The 22,113-nt window shown below is 39.0% G+C and overlaps 2 protein-coding genes across 3 annotated transcripts in view; both read right to left on the bottom strand.

Moving 5' to 3' along the window:
• Nucleotides 1–972: 972 nt before the first annotated feature.
• On the bottom strand, nt 973–2,981 carry LOC120560091 (epigen-like). Its single transcript, XM_039802202.1, has 5 exons — nt 2,887–2,981; nt 2,567–2,698; nt 1,899–2,019; nt 1,610–1,762; nt 973–1,166 (listed from the first exon to the last, which is right to left on the bottom strand). Exons 1-5 carry the CDS (start codon nt 2,918–2,920, stop codon nt 1,112–1,114), a joined length of 495 nt encoding a protein of 164 aa, XP_039658136.1. The 5' UTR covers nt 2,921–2,981; the 3' UTR covers nt 973–1,111.
• A 1,504-nt stretch (nt 2,982–4,485) lies between these two features.
• mthfd2l (methylenetetrahydrofolate dehydrogenase (NADP+ dependent) 2 like) overlaps nt 4,486–22,113 on the bottom strand; it is a 22,788-nt gene continuing 5,160 nt past the window's right edge. For both annotated transcript variants that reach the window (XM_039803935.1, XM_039803936.1), the window contains exons 5-8: nt 14,778–14,885; nt 9,271–9,363; nt 5,542–5,667; nt 4,486–4,942 (exon numbers count right to left, since the gene is read on the bottom strand). In XM_039803935.1, coding sequence (XP_039659869.1) covers nt 4,827–4,942; nt 5,542–5,667; nt 9,271–9,363; nt 14,778–14,885 — 443 coding nt within the window. In that variant the 3' untranslated portion in view covers nt 4,486–4,826. The remainder of the gene's footprint in view (nt 4,943–5,541; nt 5,668–9,270; nt 9,364–14,777; nt 14,886–22,113) is intronic.

Raw genomic sequence — 22,113 nt, 5'->3', positions numbered from 1 at the left:
TTTAAAAGGAAATGACCCATGGTGAAACAAATTTAAAAGGAATTACCCTGGGAAAAATAAATTGCACAAGATTTAAAAAAAAAAAGAAAACCCGCAGGTATGGTTTGATATTTTTCACATCTTAACTTGATAAAATGTGGGCACCCGGATAGCTCAGTTGGTAGAGCAGGCGCACATATATATAGAGGTTAACTCCTCAACACAGCGGGCCGGGGTTTGACTCCGACCTGCGGCCTTTTGCTGCGTGTCATTCCCCCCCTCTCCCCCCATTCATTTCTTCAGCTGTCCTGTCAATAAAGGCCTAAAAATGCCCCAAAAAATTTTCTTTACAAACTTGATACAATGTTATTTATTTGGATTTATGGGAGGCTTTAAGGGTCAATAAAGGCTCCTTTTGAGTTTGTCTGTGGATCTTTAACTCTTTAAGGGAGTAAAATATGAAACTCAAACAGGCATAAATCCATCTTTAATTATTAGTTGGTTACCTATAATGTGTAACAGACACGTTACTATTCTATTCCTATATTTATTCTGAAGTTTTATATTCCAAAATGGTAACTACAGTATCTCCTGCCAAAAAAAGAAATGCTTGTTGAGCCTCTCAATTAGATAATCAATTAATAACTAACACAATTACCATCTCCTTAAGTAATAAGTTAATAATGTGTTTGTATGTTTATTCATCTTTTACCACAGTAATGTCAGCAACACATACATTTTAATACATTTATTACATTTTAAATAAATTGAACACTTTCAATAAGTTAATTGCTATATTACAATAAATAGTCATATTCATTCTCCCTCATTCTTTACCAGACAATGAAGTGATTAATATCTTACTCCGTTTAACATAAATAAACACAGTTTAGTCTTTCCTCGCTTGTTTGAATGACAAACTGAAACTGAATAGTGGTCATCTTTATGCACATCAAATGTCCAATAAAGAAAAAAAAAAAAAAAGTCCATACAGTCTCTTAATTGCTTTTTAAATCGTTTTCCAACGCTGCTGATTATACAGTAGGAGGAAATGTTGTGGCTTGTGTTTGATAAATATTAAAAACGGTGGTGCCGCTGAAGAAGATGATGGTGAACAGATGAGTTGTAGGGGTCACACTGACAACTCAGATGGTGCAGGTTTGATTTGTGGTGCCCATTTTATACACCTGAAGAAAAGAAAACATCGGAATTAGAACTTATTCTATTATTCTTGGTAACAATTTCCACACACAGTGAAATGCCCCAAATCTGAACTAAATGTAAATAAACCAATGCTACCAATTTAAATATTTTTTTTTAAATAATTTCATCAAAGTGTAAACCACAAGACTGAAAAAAAAAAAACCACTGGTAATTCTACATTTTGTTTAGTACGTAGACATATGTGTCAGGACTTGATGAGTGAGCTCTTGAACATGTTTGACTGATTTACTACAGAGAGTCCCACTTAGCAGGGAGAGACCTATAAAATATGTCCACAGTGAGAGGATTTAAAATGTTTTAATCAAAAATGTTTTGAGGCTTTATAGCTATATTTCCCTCGCTCCTACATGCTCCCATTCCTTCATAGAAGTACAGCATTGTTAAGGGAAAGCCTGCGGATACTCACCTCTTATAGGCAAAGCAGAAAATAATGATGGCCAGGACAATGATGAGCATGGCTACCCCAAAGATGATGGCAATCACTTGCTCTAACTCAGGCAGAGTGCGAGTGCGATCGTTGAAGAACAGGCAGCGAGGCCCGCTGTAAGAAGACGTGCAGCTGCACAGCAAACAGACAAATATGTGAGTGCATTTCAAAGCTGAACACGAACCAACATGTGCATGTGGATAAAAAGCAGCGTTTCTACTCATAACTCAAACATCATCAGGGTGAACAGGGCTGGAACACTTCTTACATGCATGAAGGTTTGTCGCTGTCTTGGGGGTACATGCACTCTCCACCGTTTTCACAGTATGTTTCATGTTCACTTCTACATGATCTGTGTAAGCCCAGAACCCAAGGTTTCTCCATACTGCCTGCAAAGACAGAGAGGGAGGGAGAGGGAGAGAGAGAGAGAGAGAAGCTTAGTAATCAATTATCAACTTTTTAACAAAACATTTTTAATCAACTGACTAATTGATAAGGGAATCAATTAATGAATCAATTAACAAGGGTCAATCAATAAAACATGTTTAAAATCAAATGGAAATAACAAAAAATTGACTTTATTGACTAAGTGATTTGTTGAATAAAAATAAAACATTTTAGTAGTGAGTGATTATTGCATCATTCATTTGCAATTTTCCTTGTGTCAGCAGGTGGGAACTATACTGCTGTTAATCATTCATCATTTCATGGATTCATTAATCAATTGATTACCGAGTGGCACAACTGGGCCCCCATTGAGACTAGTGCTCCCCACACAGATTTTTTTTTTTCTCCATTTTTGCAAGAGATGGATCGTTAATCTGAAGTGCACAAGTTAAAAATTTGTGTTGACAATAAAAATGTATAACTTTTTTTACCTAAACAGTGATGAAAACACAATTGACACAAAAATCAGCCTCCACTGAAGACACCTACTGTCGTTGAGCTGTGTGAGCAGAGATGAGTTTAACAGAGCAGGAGTTGCTGTGGTCTGGAGCTCGTTGGGCAGTATTGCCGACTGTCCTGCTGTGGTCAGAAGAAGCAGCGCTGCCACTGCTGAGAGGAGGGCTGGAATACACGATTAAGGATACATTACAGTAAAATATGAATCCAGATTCACCAAAACACCACATTTCAATAGTATTGATATAATCAAGGATTATAAAAGTACCTTTCAACTAATTTAAACAAACTACAATCTCCCCTAATATGACTCATTTTAAAATTTGACCCCACAGATCAAACCAGAAACTTACCGTTCCCCAGGTATTTCTGTCTTTGTGTAACCATCTTGTCTTCTGTCGGTGTGGTGTCTGTTGCTCTCAGCTCAACTTCTTGTGTGTGATCATCACCAGGCTTTTACAGAGTTTATATACTGTGCTCCCAACCACTGAAAATGCCAATCATCAATGAACTGAAGAGCATTAAAAAAAAAAAAAAAGCTTTTCTTTCATGTGCACTCTCTGCATGCAGAGGCAAAGTCTGATGGTGGTGGTGTGTGCACGTGTTTGCCCAGAAGGTTCTAAAATGTGGTGTTATTTTCTTTGGAAGTTTCTGAACCCACGCAATGCCTTGGCAGATTGATAGTTTCACTCAATGCCTCCTTTGCAGTTTTGAGCGGTTGCTTCATTGACGATTACGGGTGTTGTGAAAGCCTCAATTTCTTCAGAGGGGTGATTACAGAAGGAAGGTTTTTACAAGATTTTTTTTTTGCGGCTGCCTCTATGAATTAGCATCTAGTTGTTATTTGGCAAGCTCTTATTAGGGCCCGAACAAAGACATCGTCGGTTGGCGAAGGCCCTATTGAAATTTCTCCGTTTATTCTTTTTCATAGTCTAAATGAATCGCAATTTTGAGAGCCTAAACATGCTCTGAAAGTTATGAAACTTTGCAAAAACGTGGTAAAAAAAAAAAAGGGGGGGGGGGGGGGGGGGGCCCCTTGCAATTTTGGCGACCCCCCCCCAAAAAAAAAAAAAAAAAAAAAAAAAAAAATTTTTTAAAAAAAAAAAACCCCCCCCCCCCCATATCCTAAATGCAACAGGAAGTCAGCCATTTTGAATTTACATTGCATTTTTGGAATGTTTTTGACCATTTGCAATAAATGAAAATAAAAAGCATAGTGGGCGTGGCAAGGCGTCAAATTACAATGTAACGCTGTGAAACAGGAAGTTGTTGCAATACAGCGCCCCGTACTCTGCGTACTGTCCCATTATCGTGCAAATGCACGGCCATGTCAACAGGCGTCCCGCCAGTACCCACAACATGCTGGGCGATCATCGCTGCTTGCAGCTTTAATTTTTTGCAATCTCACTACCAGTTTCTAAGGTGCCCTTTACAAAGGTTTTATGAGCTGTAATTCCTACCTTTATTAACAATAAATCATCTAATGTATAGAACTTTTGGTTTGCTTTGACACTTTTCTTTAGCTACCTTTATTGTACTGTTCTCCAAGTAATGTACAATAGTTCAGAACAATTAATCTACTAAACTAAAAACTAACCACAGGCTATGTTATTATGGCAGACAATCTTGCCAATAATAAAGGCTTACTAAGTGCATTAGAGGAGTCTTTCAGAGGAATTATAAAGCTAGCTAAAAGGACAATGCAAGGGTCATGCTGGAGGACTATCCACAACCTGGCAACCCAAAAGCTTAACATCCGATGTCGATGAGGCTTAGAACTATGTGATGCAATTAATGTAATACCTCATGTCCAAAATGTCACATGGTTTAATTCCAGCTGAGGACCTTTGTTGCATGCCATACTTCTCTCTCTCCCCACAGTGTTGACAGAAAAATGCCACAATCAATAAAAGGCATCTGTAAATCAGAAAAAAAAGACTAAGAAATTGAAGTACTGGCACAGCATTGATTTGTATTTAATCATCATTTTCCAGTGAATCTGGAATGTTCAAAAAAAGAACCAAAACAACTTCAGTAGAAAAAATATTAATCTAAATTTTTAAAAAGTGAACTCTGAAATAAATAACTTAAATAAATAAATGAACAAATCAAAAAATATAGACAAAGTATCATATCAAGTAAGTTTCCCAGCAGGTATGGAGTCTTGAGCTCATGGATTTTTAAATGAAAGTATCTTCGATGTTTGGTAAAGTGTGTGTAAACCTAAATGAACTGATGTATATATGTGTGTATGCATACACTGTTTGTACTGTATATCATTCAAGGAGTGTGTTTAATGCATGAGTGCATTTCTGGCAGCGGTCACAGTGTTCTTCATCAGCATTGCAACGGTCATCGGACCCACGCCTCCGGGAACAGGTGTGATGAAACCTGCCTTCTCCTTCACTCCTACAAAAAGTCAAACAAATTGACAAAGAGTTAAAGCTATAGTGCGTAGTTTTTGTCACCCCCATGAGGAATTCTAAGTAATGACAACAAAACTGTCGGCGCGTCCAGATGATACAAGCCTTAGGTGATCGCGCACGCGCCCCCACCCCTCCTACATGCAGTTGCTAGTAGCCAAGGAGGACACGGAGGATTAAAAAAAAAAACATGATGGATTCTTCAGAAGAGGTAATTATCTTCACTCAAGCTTCTACGTGTGAAATCACCGGATGCCACAATCTTCTGAACATAGTCATACTGAGAAATACAGAGAGCTGTGTGGAGCTGATAGTACTAATTAGCTTTGTAGCAACTCATTTGGCAATGGCTTGAACGTAACGGACGTTCAATAATATCAAAATGTTACGCATTAAAGCTTTAAGTTCCTGTTTCTCAAGATTTTTTTTCAATTGGTTTTGTTGTGCCCCTTATGAACAAAAAATGTTTTTACTGCGGTGCTAAAAATTATTTAAAAGTTGCAGCTTTATTCACCATATACAACACAATTTCACAGAACTCTCCATTTCTGATTAGTCAGAAATGGATTTATTTTGATTATTTACCCTCAAAGTCCACGTCCCCGATGAGCCGGAGTTTCCCTGTGTTTGGGTCCTGGATGCGGTTTATGCCCACGTCGATGACGGCTGCCCCCTCTTTCACCATATCTGCTGTGATCAGCCCAGGAACACCTATACACAGGAACCAAGAAGAGGTTTACAGTTAGAAGATGACACGGCTTCCTTCTAAGAAAACTATTTCAATTACACCATCACATGGGAGTGAGAATGACAGCTACAGCAGTGCAGCCCGTGGACACATTATGCCTCTTGGCAAAAATAAGATAAAAATCGGCTTTATTGATCCCACACTGGGGGATTCCCTTGTTACAGCAGCTCAAATGCCACACAACAAATAAGAAAAATACACATTAAATAGCAATAAATATATATATATATATATATATATATATATATAAAAAAAAATAAAAATAAGAATAAGAGTAATAATAGTAATATGAACCATATAAACAGATCTTTTATATACAGACCAGTAAGAATATATACAGATGAAATGAGCTGCTGTGTTCTGATTAAACAAATTAATTTAATATGCACCTTGTAAGCAAAAATATAATTTTAAATTATTTGGATTTCCTATTCCAACCTCCACACCAATTTTAAGAGCCCATATTGGAACAAAGATACACATTTTGCAGGTTCCAGTAGACTAAACAGCAAGTCCTTTCTGCTTGCCATCACCTTTTAATCACAGGTTCTTGAGGACGAATTATTACTTTAACTTGGAGTTAAAAGTCAGTATTGCAGAATCAGACGATACCATAGCTGACTGTCTAGGAGGAAGGAAATAATTAGGCATTGTGTATTTATTTTGATAACCCCTCTACTTTGATGATGGCTGCCAGAAAGCTGTCAATTTGAATTCCTCATACTGCAATTACAGCTACTCAAGAGAGTCCAATAACAATTAAGTACCAAGAAAAGAAAATACTAAAGAAAAGCACACAGACATCAGAGGAGCTCATCGACACACTAACCCTAAACTATACCTGGATAATTATCTACTAACAGCAATTCTAACCATTAAACCCAGATGCGTGAAGAGAGAAGAAAACCATTTTTGACAGTTGTACAGGGGAGGGCTAGAATTCACTTAATCATACAGTGCAGCGTGAATGCAGTTTCTTATTTCCAAAAATCAAAACTCACATTTAGGCTCAGAAACATCCTCCTATGTATTAGAAAGGTAGTACAAAATGGCACCCCCTAAGACATACTTAAGAGTCTTTCGACAGATACTCCTGCCCTGCATTGACCGATTGTCTCACATTCCATCTGCCACAAATCACTAATGTTCTCAGAAAAACTGTAATCTGTGACCGCAGTTGGAACAGAGTTGTAGGTAAATATAATGAAACTTTCTCAATTTTGACGTGATCACTTCAAGTAAGGGCTGGTAAGCACTTTCACAGTGTGTCCTTCTCGTTGCGTTACCAGGCCACATAATTCCCTCTTTGGCTCTCCAACATAATGAAACAGCATCTGACACTGGTTTTAGGTACATATGAAGCTGGAACCGCTTCAATAATAATAAAAACAGAATAAAGTAAAAATTTGTTTAATTTGTAAAGCAAAATTGTAATTAATAGAAAAGTATGGTCCTTTAAGGGAAAAACAACATTACGCATTATTAGCTAATCCAGTTATTAGAAAGTGAAGACAAAGATGAACAATAAAGTTATTACTGAGACAAATGTCCATTCGATTTTGCATTACGTGGTTCATCTTTGACCTAATATCTTGTAGTTGTGCTTACAGCAGGGGTCTTCAACCTTTTTTAAGCCAAGGACCCCTTAACTGAAAGAGAGATGGAGCAGGGACCCCCTACTACATAGTAGTACTGCATAGTAAACTGGGCCTACATTAACATGTAGAGCGGCCTAAAGCCTTTATACAGACCTTTTTTACATAGAATACCAAGCTATTCAAATAGCATAATAATTGTTGGCATGATTTTAAAAAATCAAGTTTTAATGTTAAACCTACATGTGGCACAGTGAATCCAAGGCTGATTTATGCTTCTGCATCGAATCGACGGCGTACCCCTGCAGACCCCTCTGCGTCGCCGCGAACCCCCTCTGAGCCCTCCGCTGTAGCTCAACGTGCACCTCCAAAAATTTGAAACTCCGCATCAAGGCGACGCAGACCGCAAGGACTGTGATTGGTCAACTCGTCCTGTGTGTTGATAGTCGGTGTTTCAAGTAGCCTACTGCGGGGAGTAGCAACATGCTAGTTCACTGACATCAGCTTTGCAAATAAACTCAGACATGTTTTGGTTACAGTGACGGGGTTATCCGTTTGTAAAGTGTCTATATGTCAGTAACGTTTTGAAATTAGCACTTCGCCAGCAAGCAGTACTTTGTGGGCAGTTGTGCTAAAGTTTGCTTGCTAACATAACAAACTGGCTGGCAGACACCTCGCAAACAGCCTCAGACTTATCACCCCCTAGCGTTATGGCGGTGAAATGCACCGCGATGCAAAGCAACCCCGACGCAGACCTCCAAAAGGGTCACGACATCGTAGGAGCGACAGCGTAGCTACGGCATGGAGTTGACGCAGAAGCATAAAACTAATGAACTAATCTGTTGATGGCCTTAGTGACTAACTTTCCTATAGGCCAGTAAGCAGTGGGGATTTGTATTCGCTAATAATATGTTGGATTCTAGGGGTGGGGGATAAAAAAAGAAAAAAAGTACTGTATCGACACACAGATGCCAAGTATCTATTATTATTATTATTATTATTATTATTATTATTATTATTATTATTATTATTATTATTATTATTATTAATAATAATAATAATAATAATAATAATAATAATAATAATAATAATAATAATAATAAATAATATATATATATATATATATATATATATATATATATATATATATATATATATATATATATATATATATATATATATATGGTCAGTTTGTCCACTTGACAATCCCATTTTGCAGCAATAAAATTAAAGCGAGATGAACAAACAGAGACATTCATCTTTTTAAATAAAACAGATGTTGACAATGTTTCCTTTTGGGGACACAATTTGAAATTGGGAAAAATGTGAGTTGAAAAAAAAAAGGTAGAAAAATTGCAAAATATCGCAGAATATTGCAATATGTTTAAAATCGCAATAATATCGTATGGTAAAATAAGTATCATGATGATATGGTATTGTGAGGCCTCTGGTGATTCCCACCCCTATTGGATTCATGTTAAGACTTCTTAATTTTTGAAAGTTTTTTCAAAAATTAAGAAGTCTTAACATGAATCCAATAGATTATAATTTTGATTAGATTATAATAACAATAATTTGGAGCCCCCAATGCATTGACTCTTAGGACCCCCTAGGGGTCCTGGACCCCCTGTTGAAAATCCCTGGCTTACAGTACAACAGGCAAATATAACGGACATTGCCATGCATCCTGTATGCACCGGACTGTCACACTGCAACTTAATGTGAAAATGAGACATTTGTTTTTGTAAAAATCAAAAGACATGTTTAAAAAATAAACTTGATAATAAAAAAAAAATGTTTAGCAGCCCTAAAACTGACTGATATGTTGTGAAAACCTCTGCATTATTTTGTACTATTAATCAACTTGAAAGACTTGGCTCTGTATCAGATATGTCACTTTGGTAATCATTTTTTAAAAACTATAAATGAATAGACAGGCATGCGTCTTAATGGTGTCTGGGGTGTAATTACCTGCAGCTGCAATGATTATGTCAGCCAGGCTGGTTAGCTCCTTCAGCTGTTCTTTGGGTGTACATCTGTGGGCAATGGTCACTGTGGCATCACCTGAGAGGGAACAGATTTCTGCCAGGATTACATTTCACATCTGTCAATTACATAAAACAGAGAAAGCTTATATATCAAAAAACTCAACCGATCTTGGAACAAGTCTCTTTTGGATAAGATATACTTTGTCCCCGAAGGGAAATTTGTTTTGGACTCTGTCCATTCCACAGCTTTACAAAGGCAACACAAAATACAGAAAATAATTATCTCTCAACACATACTCTCATGCAACACAAAACATGCTCTCATATACATTAGACAGGTACCTATATAGTAGTGGAACTACTTATTAAAGCAACAATGCGGACAGTGACAGATATCCTGACTGACATGTTTTTTTTAGGGTTTCCTGAGGTGTGCCTAGAATAAAGACCACCCCTGCTAACGTATACTTGAAATATAGCATTAACCTTCAGGGGAAAAGAGCAGAGGTACTATATCACACACAAAAGAAAGCCTTATTTAATAAGTCCGGCCCATCACCAATGTACCTGAAGTTATTGATTGGTTGATGAATATTTCACATGGACTACATGAAACCTGCATCTATTTATGCATCTTGGTGCTTAAGACAACTGCATTATTTGATTTGTCAGTTTATGCAATTGTGGGCAAAAAAGTTAATAAAAAAGTTTAATAGTTTTAGTTTAGTTTTATTATATGCATCTGTCTGACTTAGCTCAGTAGATAACAGTGACTGATCGATCACACAGCACACATTCACTCCACAATAAAAAGTCAGAGAAGCATGCTACACTATAAAAAAGAAAATAGTCTGAGTTTTTAAGCTTGGAAAAGTAGAAGCAAACAGCTTTTGGCCATGGTATGTAATTTCTTAGTGCTGCGAGCGGTACAACATTTACCTCCTTTGTAGAGTTTCAGAGGAGGATATCTCAAAAACCATAGCACATGAAATGTAAACTATTGACATTGGCTCAGTAGCACTAGGGGTAAGACTAAGACTAGAGAAAGAGTGTGTACGCACTTGTTAAATATAAAAAATACAGTAGCCTGCTTATTATTACCATGTTTATTAGATTAATCTTGATCATGAAATTCTCTTTAAACTCATCAAAGCAGTGATTCATTCTTCAGTGACCCACACGACAGGTGGTACATTACACAATGAAGGAAAGGAACATGATGATAGTAATCCTAATCTTTATCTAAAATAGTCAACGACATCCTGCATAGTCACAGGGCTTCAAAGAAGTTAAGAATGAGAGGGAAAGAGGCAAGTCACAGCACATCAAACATCCAGGATGCATTCCTTATGAGGTGTGTGTGTGTGTGTGTGTGTGTGTGTGTGTGTGTGTGTGTGTGTGTGTGTGTGTGTGTGTGTGTGTGTGTGTGTGTGTGTGTGTGAGAGAGAGAGTGAGAGTGAGAGTGAGAGTGAAAGAGAGAGAAATTGAACTCCTTAAACTAAACTCCTTATATTGAAATTTAGCAGGGCGTATTTGCCACAGTTATACCGGGTGCTGGTTTTTAGCTTCATCAGCTTTAAAACCTTGTCATTGGTTCACTTTAGCCTTTTCTTTCAAGGAATAGTAGAGTAACAGCCCAAGTTTCCAACGTGCACAACATTCTTCTTCAGTGACACAATCTGATATAAAATGCAAATAAGGATTGAAACCATACATAAAAATGCAAGTTCAATAAAATGCATAATGGAAGGTCGGAGTAAAAACATGGCTCTCAGATATTATCTAAGTAAACTTGGTGTGTTGACAACTGGCTTTGCATTAATATTAAAATCTAAAAAGGTATGTAATAGCTTCAAAGGGACCCTGGATACTCAGTGTGTACAAGCTTATAAGATTAATCAGTGCAAGTCGAAGGATTTTAATGGAACAGGTTTTTTGTTTTAGGTCAGATAAGTTCCTTTAAATCCTTTAATAGACTGGCCCACCAGTCTATGATACATTACATATAAGACCTAAAGACCACAAAATCCCTAGTTCAATTCCAGCCAAGGAGCAATATTCATATTGATATTTCAACCTGTTCTCTCCTTTTTTTGTCTGTCTCTACTGTTGAGAATTAAACAATGTGGAAATGCCACATTGAGAAAAGAAAAATACATAAACAAAAGACTAGAATTATCAGAGCAATGTTCCAGAAATGTAAATGATGTGTATGATGATGTGTATGATCTGTTGCACTACAGTGTTCATCTCTTCCTCTTTATTCTCTGCCAGACATGCTCGGTAACTTAAAGGGATACTTCACCGATTTAGCATTCAGCTTTGTATCAGTAGAAACCCGATAGTATTTCTGAATGACCGTGCCTCCCTCCCTCATGTCCCCCTGAGACGAGAGATTTCTGCATTTGGGGCCTGGAAAAAATCTTCCGATGACGTAAAATGACGATTTTTGCGTCATTGGAAGATTTTTGGGCCAGAGGCAAAGGACTACAGCCAGTAGTAGGATCTACTTCCGTTGTTTTTTTGTTTACAAACACAGGGGTTGGACTGCCGAGTGGCCGGCGAGGTATTCCGAATGAAACGACTGTCAGCCATCTTGAATCTTCGCTAAACAGGCTTTCGGTTTTCAGCAGAAAACATTTACAACAATTATCTGCATTCAAACTACCGGATGTGTGTACCACCGGGATACATCGGTACAGATCGGAGAATATGGAGGAAACGTTATTACAGACGCAATACTCGGCACACTACGTGAGCTTCGCCTGCACGGAGACCAGCGGTGTCGCTCAATGCCGCTAGCCGGCTAGGGGACATCCTCATCGGCTAGGTGGAAGGTGTTTTTGTTGTTGTGGAAACATGCCTGAACAACAGTGTACCGGAACCGGGACTATCCAGCTACCAGGCTGCTCTCGCCGGCCCGTGGAGGTGGGCTGTGTTAAACGGACTGGTGTAGAAATAAAATCCAACTAGCTACTGCTAACTGCTGGTGGAGCTTGTGACTGTTAAATGCCGACCATTCGACATTCCACGCTAATTCACGCCTGTGTTTATACTCCGTGTTTAGCTACACCAATGCTAGTATGCGTTAGCTGAACTTTACGGATCCTGCTTGCAAGTGTCCGCTCATTTAGACCACAAACTGGACTACATCCAACTTCAACGAAACCCCCAACGTGAGTTCAGAGACCGTTGTGTTTTTGTTGTGGAAACATGCCTGAATAGTGTAACCGGACTGTCCAGCTACCAGGCCTGCTCGCCCTCCGAGCTAGAGATGCTTTGTCGCCAGGTAAAAGAGGTGGGCTGTGTTAACACCGAGTGGCGCGAAATGTGGTGATTTGTATCCATTTAACTGCTAACTGCTGGTGGAGTTTGTGACTGTTAAATGCCGACCATTCTACATTACACACTAATTCACGGCTGTGTTTATGCTCTGTGTTTACAGCCCACCAAGCGCTAATGCTAGTATGCATTAGCTGAACTTTACGGAGCCTATAAAGTGCGTGTACTAAATGTAGCCTGTTTCGTATGTCGTTTTTATATAATGTCGTTTTTATATATGTTAAATGTGTAACACCACTTGAGTCACGATGAAACGTTGTTTCGTGTATATGGTTGAAATGACAATAAAACACGCTTGAGTTGAGTTGAATGCCTCTGTCGGTCTGTCAAGCGGGCGCGGTCGGCTTGGGAGTGGACTCAAAGCAACGAAGCAGGTGCATTCTGGGATTTGGTGTTTTTCATCCATATAAGACCAAAACACATTTTCTGGCTTTTCTCGGCCTAGAAGGCACCAATTTCAATTTTTTCTTCACATTTCTACTACATAAGTGACCCAATTTAAAGATATATTCAGCTTTCCAGCGGTGAAATATTCCTTTAAAAGAGGTGTTCTAGTTTGAACGGCATGTATCAGAAGCACTTCGTAGCCAAGTCATTTGAGACCACCATGGACTTAGTCTAGTTCCAACACTTTCACCAGCAAAGCAACCCAAAACTATGACGCAGCCCACTAATACTTCTTTCACACCACCTACCAGGGTTGGGCTAAGGTTGTCTGATCAGGGTTCAACCCTCCTTTTGGAAATTCAAACCAAGCCAGTCTACATGGGTATATCCCTGGTCATGACAATTCAGAGATCACCTGGGTCAACGCATAACAATTACCTTAAGTGCTAGAAATGGGCGGGGCTTTCACATCATATTCAGTGAACAGCTAACATCACATACTCCAGTCCATCTGTGTACCACAAGAACTTAAATGTTTTGTAGCTACTTGTAGTCATTGTACAGTAGGGAGAGATGAATAAGGCTTACTTCATGATTGTTTCGCAGAGATTACGTTCTAAAGTACAAATAAATAACCATCAAACACTTCTCAGATGATTTCTCAGCTCTGCATATTTATTTCAGCAGCTGGATAAGGAAGTAGGTTGCTTTAGGATACATTTTTGACTGTTTTAAGACGAGGGAGGAACATTTCTCTTTGTTGGATTAAAAAAAAAAAAAAAAAGGAAAGTTGGGCTTTGCTGTTGGCTTCATGACTCATTTTAAAAAAAGACTGAACATCCGGGCACTCCCTGTCAGCGACTGTTCTCAGAAAGGAATTGAACCACTCCACTCTGCTGTTGTTGAAGATGCCTGTAATTATCCTAGTTTTATACATTATATGGTGAAAACTCAGCGTAAAGTGAGACAAAATGTATGTTGTTGTTTTATCAAAGTGTGCGGCGAACATAAGCGGCGACCTGTGACGACTGCCCCACAGTTATTTCCAACCAATCACATAATTTGTCCCTCCCCGGCTGTTAGCGACCCAGGTTGTGCACAATTCACATTGAAATCGACCCTAGTCTACCCTGATCAAACACACCTGGCGACCTGGGTCGCGAAGCAGAGTAGATCGGGGAGGGTTACTATTCAAACATACAGTTGACCTAGGTATAACCCTGATTGAGCCATTGGCGTGAAAGGGGTATAAGTGATGACAGTGTTTCAGTCTAATGACCTTTATGTCTGATAAAGGTCTGATGTGCAAGATCACTTTTATTAGGTTACCCACTCCTTTCTGCTATACTTTGACAGGTCAAACATATCTTGTTGCTTCATCAAAAAGCAAATCCCATGCAATACCTTCCAAGTCCCCTCCCTTCTTCCTATACCCATAAAAGGACAGTTAATCCGTCTGCCCAAAGTCTCGCCCTGTCTGTACTCTTCCTTCACGGTTTCTGTTTTTTTTCCTCTTGGAACTCCTCTGGCAGGATGTGCATCAGTATTTATTGTTTGATTAAAAAGGTGAGGAGTCATTAAAGCCCTTCAATTATTGGTCACATCCTGACGACGAAAACATCAAATATCTTTCAGGGAAAGCCAAGATGGTGCAATATAATTTGCATACAAAGAGCAGCACTCATTACAATGCTGACTTACCTGCACAGGCAAAGATAAGCATGCGTTCATGCGCACGCCCATAGATACAAACGCACTTACCTCCGGGGCGTTCATGCTTGCGATCAGTGTGCAGCAACATTGCGATGGGCATTCCAACATTTTTGGAGCGACCAGCGACCAGCACATTCTTCCCCACCGTCTCAATACCTGCAAACATATTTTTAAGGGGAAAATCGCGAACTTCAGCGTACAAGGAGCACAACTGTTTGAAAAACACAAAATACTGAACTTTAACAAAAACATCACAGAGAGCCCGGGGCAGTATTTCACCTTTGACTGATACAACAGGCATGTGGAGGGAAGTTTTTCTTCTGGCTGCACCACAGCCTGGCACCACATTGTCGCGCCAGTGACAATTATTGTCAGCAGACACCAATAGTCATTAAAGTAATTGACAGTGGGAGGAGAGGTATGTATAAATTAGACTGATACATTAGTTTATATTAAATATATGAATGTTGTATATAATATATATACACACACATATACATATATATACACACACACACATATATACACACACACACACACACACACACACACACACACACACACACACACACACACACACATACATATATATACATATACACACACATATATATATATACACACATATATATACATACATACATACATACATACATACACATATATATATATACATACATATACACACATACATATATATATACACATACATATACACACATACATATATATATATACACATATATATATACATATATATATATATATACACACACACACACATATATATATATATATTTAGAGGGAGAGAGAAAGGAGAGAGAGAGAGAGTATATATATATATATATATACATATATATATATATATATATATATATATATATATACCTACACACTACATACACATCACACACACACATATATATACACACACATATCACACACATACACATGCATACACACACACATATCACACACATATATATATACACATGCACACACAGAGAGAGAGAGAGAGACACACACAGACACACACAGGCACAGAGCACAGAGAGACACACACACACACACACAGACACACAGAGAGAGACACACACACGAGACACACACACACAGCACACACACACACACACACACACACAGCACAGAAAAAGACAACAGGACACGACAGGCACAGCAGCACACATGCATGAAGGAGGACATGGAGAGACACACACACGGACAGGACACAGAAGGCATGGAAGGACAGAACAAGGATAACACAAAAGACACACACACACACAGACAGCGTGGACCACACACAAGGACACACGACCAAGGAGGAAGAGGAAAAGAGGAAAAGAACGAAACGAGAGACAGGAACGGATAACTACACAAGGATGGAGACAGCACAGCACACACTACACACACACAGGACGAAGGACAACTGAGAAACGGAAAACGGAGGCACGGAGCAGAAATGAGACACATGGACGATAACTGGACACAGCAATGGGGGGTGTGTGTGTGTGTGTGTGGTATGGTAGGAATGGTGGTATATGGAGAAATATGGAGAAGCCATAATATGGAAAGGAGGAATATAGAATGTAAATGGAGAAAATTCAATCTAATGGTGCATGAAAATCAAGAAGATGAAAATCAGGAAAACATACCTATAATGAGTGGCACCCCTGATGTAATACGTACAACCCCCCAAGAAGACAGCACAACCCCTATAACATTTTCACAAGAAAAGAAGAGGGACACAGAGAGAGGAAAGGGATCTTTAAGACATTATTCTGGAGTTTGCACCATAATAGAACCAGGAGTGGTGGTCCTCTCTCATGTACCCCTCCTCTAGCCACCCCACAGCAGCGAGGCACGAGAGGCCAGGAGGACGAGGGACGCGAACCAGTGTAGAGCCACATGGGGAGAATGAGTATCGCTAAAAGACCAGTGGATGAACGATCTCAGCTGGTGAAGAAAGGCCAAGGTTAATGAAATGGGTAGTTCAAAGCACAGATGCCATGCACCCGTAACAAGGTTCCCAGGGCCCTTTGGAAGAGAAACAGCCCCAAAGCATCACAGATCCTCCACCATACTTCACGGTGGTGAAGGTGCGCTTCGCATACTCATCTTTTGTTTTAACGCCAGACCCACTTAGAGTGTTTGTTGCCAAAAGCTCAATCTTAGTCTCATCTAACCAAAGCACACAATCCCAGTTGAAGTCCCAGTGACGCTTAGCAAACCTCAGACGCTTACGTTTGAGGAGTGTTAGTGAGAAAAGGCTTTTTCCTTGCATGCCTCCCAAACAGCTTGTTGGCATGTAGAGAGCTGCCTGATGTTTTTTTGAGACTCGGACCGCAAGATGCCACTCTCTTTGATGCAATTCTGTGACAGTGAGCTTAGGACTTTTTTTACTTCTCTTACCATCCTCCTCACTGTGCGTTGTGGCAAGATAAACTTGGGACCTCTTCCAGCCTTGTTTGTCACTGTTCCAGTTGTTTTAAACTTCTTAATGATTCCTCTGACTGTAGATACGAGCAAGTTAAGGCGAAGTGGCTATTTTCTTGTAGCCATTGCCTGACTCTACTTAAGGCTCTACACACATCTGCCTTACTTGAATTGTGTGTTCTCTTGTCTTTGCCATGTTGACAAATGGGTAAGAGAATTAGGACTCTGTGTCACGTCATATTTATACCCCAGGGAAACAGGGAAGTCATGAATTACTATTTAAAAGTTCCTAGATACCCTGACCAACTTTAGCAACTACAGAAAAAATATATTAAAAAAAAAAATCTATTATACTTTTTCAGCCGGAATTGTTAGGGTGCCAATAATTGTGGCACACATGATTTCAAGTTTTCTTTTCTTAATGCGCATTTATTTATTTTTACCACCAAAGTAATGTACTTAAATAAAAGGTTGGATTTTTCTTTTTTGCATTTGAGTTCTATGTTGTTTAAAAAAAAAGGAGAATTTTTAGAAGTCCATGACCCCATCTTAAACAGGGGTGCCAATAATTTGAGGGCTTTTTTATGTGTGTTGTGTGGTATATATATATATATATATATATATATACACACACCACACATACACACAACACATACACATACACACACACACACACACACACACACACACACACACCACACACACACACACACACACACACACACACACACACACACAGTTTCGCTTACTCTATTTTTGTTTCCACAAACTATCTCAACCTGACAGTCAATACTACCTCTAGTCCTCCCTGCCCCAAAAGCCCAGTAGTGCGTCCATGTAGTGCGGAGATAGAAGGAGAAATAAACCTACGGTACCCCGTCTCATCCTCAACAAATTCTTAAAAAGGGACAGCAGAAAGCATCCTAAGCAGCTTCAACACAGTCTGGTATGGGAATTGCAAAAATGTGCTAATAGATAGTAGCTGATAGTGAAAACAGGGTCTCTCACTTCTTCATAGAGTATAGGGCACTTATCATTAATAGCATCATGATCATCATCATAAACACTTCATCCAAAAAAAGCCTCCAACATTGTCAAGGACTCTCCCACACGCTCTCACGGACTGTTTATCCCTGCTTTCTGGCTCGGAAAAAATATGTTTTTCATGTAACATTTCTTAATTCTTGCACGACCTCTCCAAGTACAGTCAGTTCAGTCAGAATCAAAATCATCATGTAGCATGACTGAGTTCCTTGTCTTAACATGAGAAAAGGATGTCTTTTTAATTAATTTAATTAACCCAGCCTGCTCTTTGAAGAGCGATGCGTCTTATTTTAAGTAATTATCATTTCATGCCGATTGGAAACTTTGAACAATATTTTTGCAACTCATTATACAAGTAAATCTGAGTTTGTGAAAAAGAGCAACTACATTACATTTTGGCACAGCACACTCAAACAAAATTCTTAATATGGCAGAATATTTACATTCTTACTTGGTCAAAAAGCTGACTGAGTGGTCCAGTGCCTTTAAACAGTAGACAGATTTGAAGTGCAGGTCGGAAAATGATTGTCAGGCGCCATCTACTGAGCCACACATGAAAGGACAGGATGATCATCCCCCCAACAGGGATGACAATGCAGCGAGCACAGTAATTAATTTACCTAAAGTAACAAATTGAATGTGCTTCTATTAGGTAATATCAAGATTAGTCTTGCATTGCCAGACCTGTCTCCACAGGGCTGTGTCAGCGCTGGAGTACCACCTATCTATTCTGGGATAGGGGAAAAAAAAAACGCTCTGGCTTGTTTGTATTTCTGTAAACCATTCACAACCGACCTAAGCCCCAATAGCGGAGAAAGCAAGACGGGAGGAATGAGTTGGATTTCAGGCTTCATCCTAGAAATGTAAACTCGTTGAGCTAGACTATATCAAGATTGATAAAAATTTTAATTAATAATAGTAATAGGTTGCACTAAATACAACCTTCAGGAATACTAATATTCAAGTCCTTCAATAGATTGTTTGCAGCAGTTAAAAAAATAAATTTAAAAAAAACTAGAATTACGCACCAGCGCGTTGCCCTCTGCCAACCAGGCAAGTCAAGACTCATATAATAATATAGTGAAGACTTTGAAGGAATTTAATAAAAAAAAGGTATTATGTGTTGTTGGGTGAAACGTGGATGCTTCACACACATTTTAAACCCGACAGCACAAAAAGATCTATACAGTAGGCAACCGAGATTAGTGTCACCAGTTCAGTATCTGACCAAATGTGAAACATGGTCACAATATCCCATTCTGTTTCTGAGTTATGGCATTGAATAATGGCCAGGAAAGTGTTTTGCAGAACATTATGATGTCACACTGAAGGTGACATTGTGGTGTGAAATGCCATCACTTCATCATGTTATCCTATTAGACATTTGTGTGAAATGTTGTCATAATTGGCATATGAATTCTTGAGTTATGTGGGTTATGTCTCGGCCATGGCTGTCTCAGAGGCATAAGAAAGCGAACAACATTAACACATGCTGTTGTGCACATAACACAACAGCATTAGAAATGGAGTTAAAAATGAATAATGGAGCTGAAATTTTTGTGGTTTACCTGCTCTTTGATGATCTCCCAGACAGCTGCAGTGTGGCAGGCACCATGGATCTCTGGTCTAGACACAGCTTACCGATATTCACAATATGGAAGCCGGCCCATTGAATTCTCTGAGCGATGGCATTACATACTGCTCGGCTCATTGATGTGCTCTAAAGAAGAGAGGGAGTAAGACAGATACTTAATGATATTACATATATTAGGGTAAGGTCAGGCAATTCAAAAGGCAAGAAACTTCACTCATACATTCAAATAAAAATAAAAATCAAGTTTAATAAACCAAACATTACTATAATGGAAGTTTACTTATTTAACTGAAGCCCACCTTCGTCCAATTGTCATATAGCTTCGTTAGGGAAGAATTATATAGATGCAATCACTGCAAATTGAACTGTACAGTTGTACACTGTACAGCTCTTTTGTTTAACTTTGATGTCAGTGAGAAAAACTCATGTGCAGCTGTGGCTCCTGTGTTTACCGGAAGTGGCAGCTGCACCCAACAATCCGGCTGACCCTCCAGTCACGTCATTTGGTGCTCTTGTCAATCAACCCCAGCAACTCCCTCCTGGGAGACCGAACCACGCACCCCACTGTGTCACTGGAAATACCTGGAGAGCACATACATATCACACACACACACACACACACACACACACACACACACACACACACACACACACACACACACACACACACACACACACACACACACACACACACACACACACACACACACACACTCCATGTTCATGTAGCCATGCACATGTTTGTTTGCAGTTGCGTGACTTCACACACTACATTTATTTTGCTTATGAAAAATGTGTTTATCCATGTGTATATATGTACATGCATGCCTGAAAATGGGAGATGTGTTCAGCAATGCACGAATGCTCATACCCAGGATGCTAGCTGCCCGGGTCTTGTTCCTAACATAAGTACGACTGGTTGGGCTCGCCCCCACCAAGACAACTCCTAGGTGGGGTCTCATGTTGCCCTGAGCTACCAGCGCTCTTCTTCCACATCACGCTGGATTTCTCTGTGGAGCTGACCAGCCAACTCTGTTCCCGAAATCACCACAGCGTGTGCCTGGAGAGGTAATCCATAAAAACATGAATGAATGCTAGTCCTTACAGAATGAATCCTATGGACATTGGTGATAGTGCTAACTGTTTTATGTAGCACCACCATGAGGTTGAAATGTGTGTGTGGGTTTTAATATATATATATATATATATATATATATATATATATATATATATATATATATATATATATATATATATATATATATATATATATATATATATATATATATAAAAAACCATTGGCTATACCCATATTCAATTTCTTTGACATGTATGTCCTCCTCAGAAAGAATTGTAATCACTCTTTGTAACCCCTAGCTAAATGTTTCTTCTAGCCACCATCAGGACTACACTCTTTAATTTGTATAATTTGTAATTTGGGTTTATAACTATGTCAGATACTTGAAAAACTAATTATATCCCCTCAGCCCCAGTACACTTTGTGATACATTTATGTTTAGTTCTTCACTAAGCTAAAAACTAAACTTCTTTTGTTAAAGTGCATGCTACTAATTTAAGTGAGTAACATTAGTAGATTTGAGAATCTGTAACAGCTTACAAGGTCAGCCATTTAGTAGAAAGGAAGTTTGTACAATTTACGTTTCATACAAGCTAACGTTATATTTTAGTTATAGAGAAGCTTTGATTATATCAGAGACTGTTTAGAACCCAGGCGCTCCCAACCACGCCACTCCTTTTAGGAGACTAGCGGCAGGTCCTGAGTGTATTCACCAATGGGAGAAGTGAACGTGAACAGAGATTATGAGCGCATTCTTTCGTCCTATAGTCACCAAAGTAAATATTGGACACATTTTTCACAAGGCCACATTACTCTACAGAACATTTTGACACTAAAATGCCATTTTTCAGACTGACACATCAGGAGAAAATTAACTTTGCTCTCGCGAGATCTAGCTAGCAACAGAGAAGCTAACGCTCGTGGAACCCTAACAACAAAACTAATCTACTTGATGCTAATATGCTCCCCTTTCAGCCGTGTAGCTAAATTTAATATCTAACGTTAGTGGTAAAAGAACATTAATGTAAATTATTGAATATAACTTTAATCCATCCACAAGACGCTTACTAGCTAGCTAGCTACATCATCGCTCAAATGAGGCTTCACGCCCCTTTAGAGCATTTGCAGAACGGTGTACCGGATGGTTTCAGGCTTCATACCGCTACCAAGTAGTAGACTGTTAGCTACACGCATTTTCAACGAAGAAGCAATAAACTTCGAACGAAGTACCGATA

The sequence above is a fragment of the Perca fluviatilis genome, chromosome 6, assembly GCF_010015445.1.
Source record: "Perca fluviatilis chromosome 6, GENO_Pfluv_1.0, whole genome shotgun sequence".
Classification (NCBI taxonomy): Eukaryota; Metazoa; Chordata; class Actinopteri; order Perciformes; family Percidae; genus Perca; species Perca fluviatilis.
The sequence above is the reverse complement of the archived record's forward strand: the minus strand, read 5'-3'. Positions and strand labels throughout refer to the sequence as shown.

Excerpts from the sequence above, each read along its gene's own strand:
- LOC120560091 (XM_039802202.1), bottom strand. The coding sequence starts at position 2,920 with ATGGTTACACAAAGACAGAAATACCTGGGGAACG. Across the intron at positions 2,699-2,886 it reads ACAGAAATACCTGGGGAACG|CCCTCCTCTCAGCAGTGGCA; the intron begins GTAAGTTTCTGG and ends CGTGTATTCCAG. Across the intron at positions 1,763-1,898 it reads AGCGACAAACCTTCATGCAT|CTGCACGTCTTCTTACAGCG; the intron begins GTAAGAAGTGTT and ends TTTGCTGTGCAG.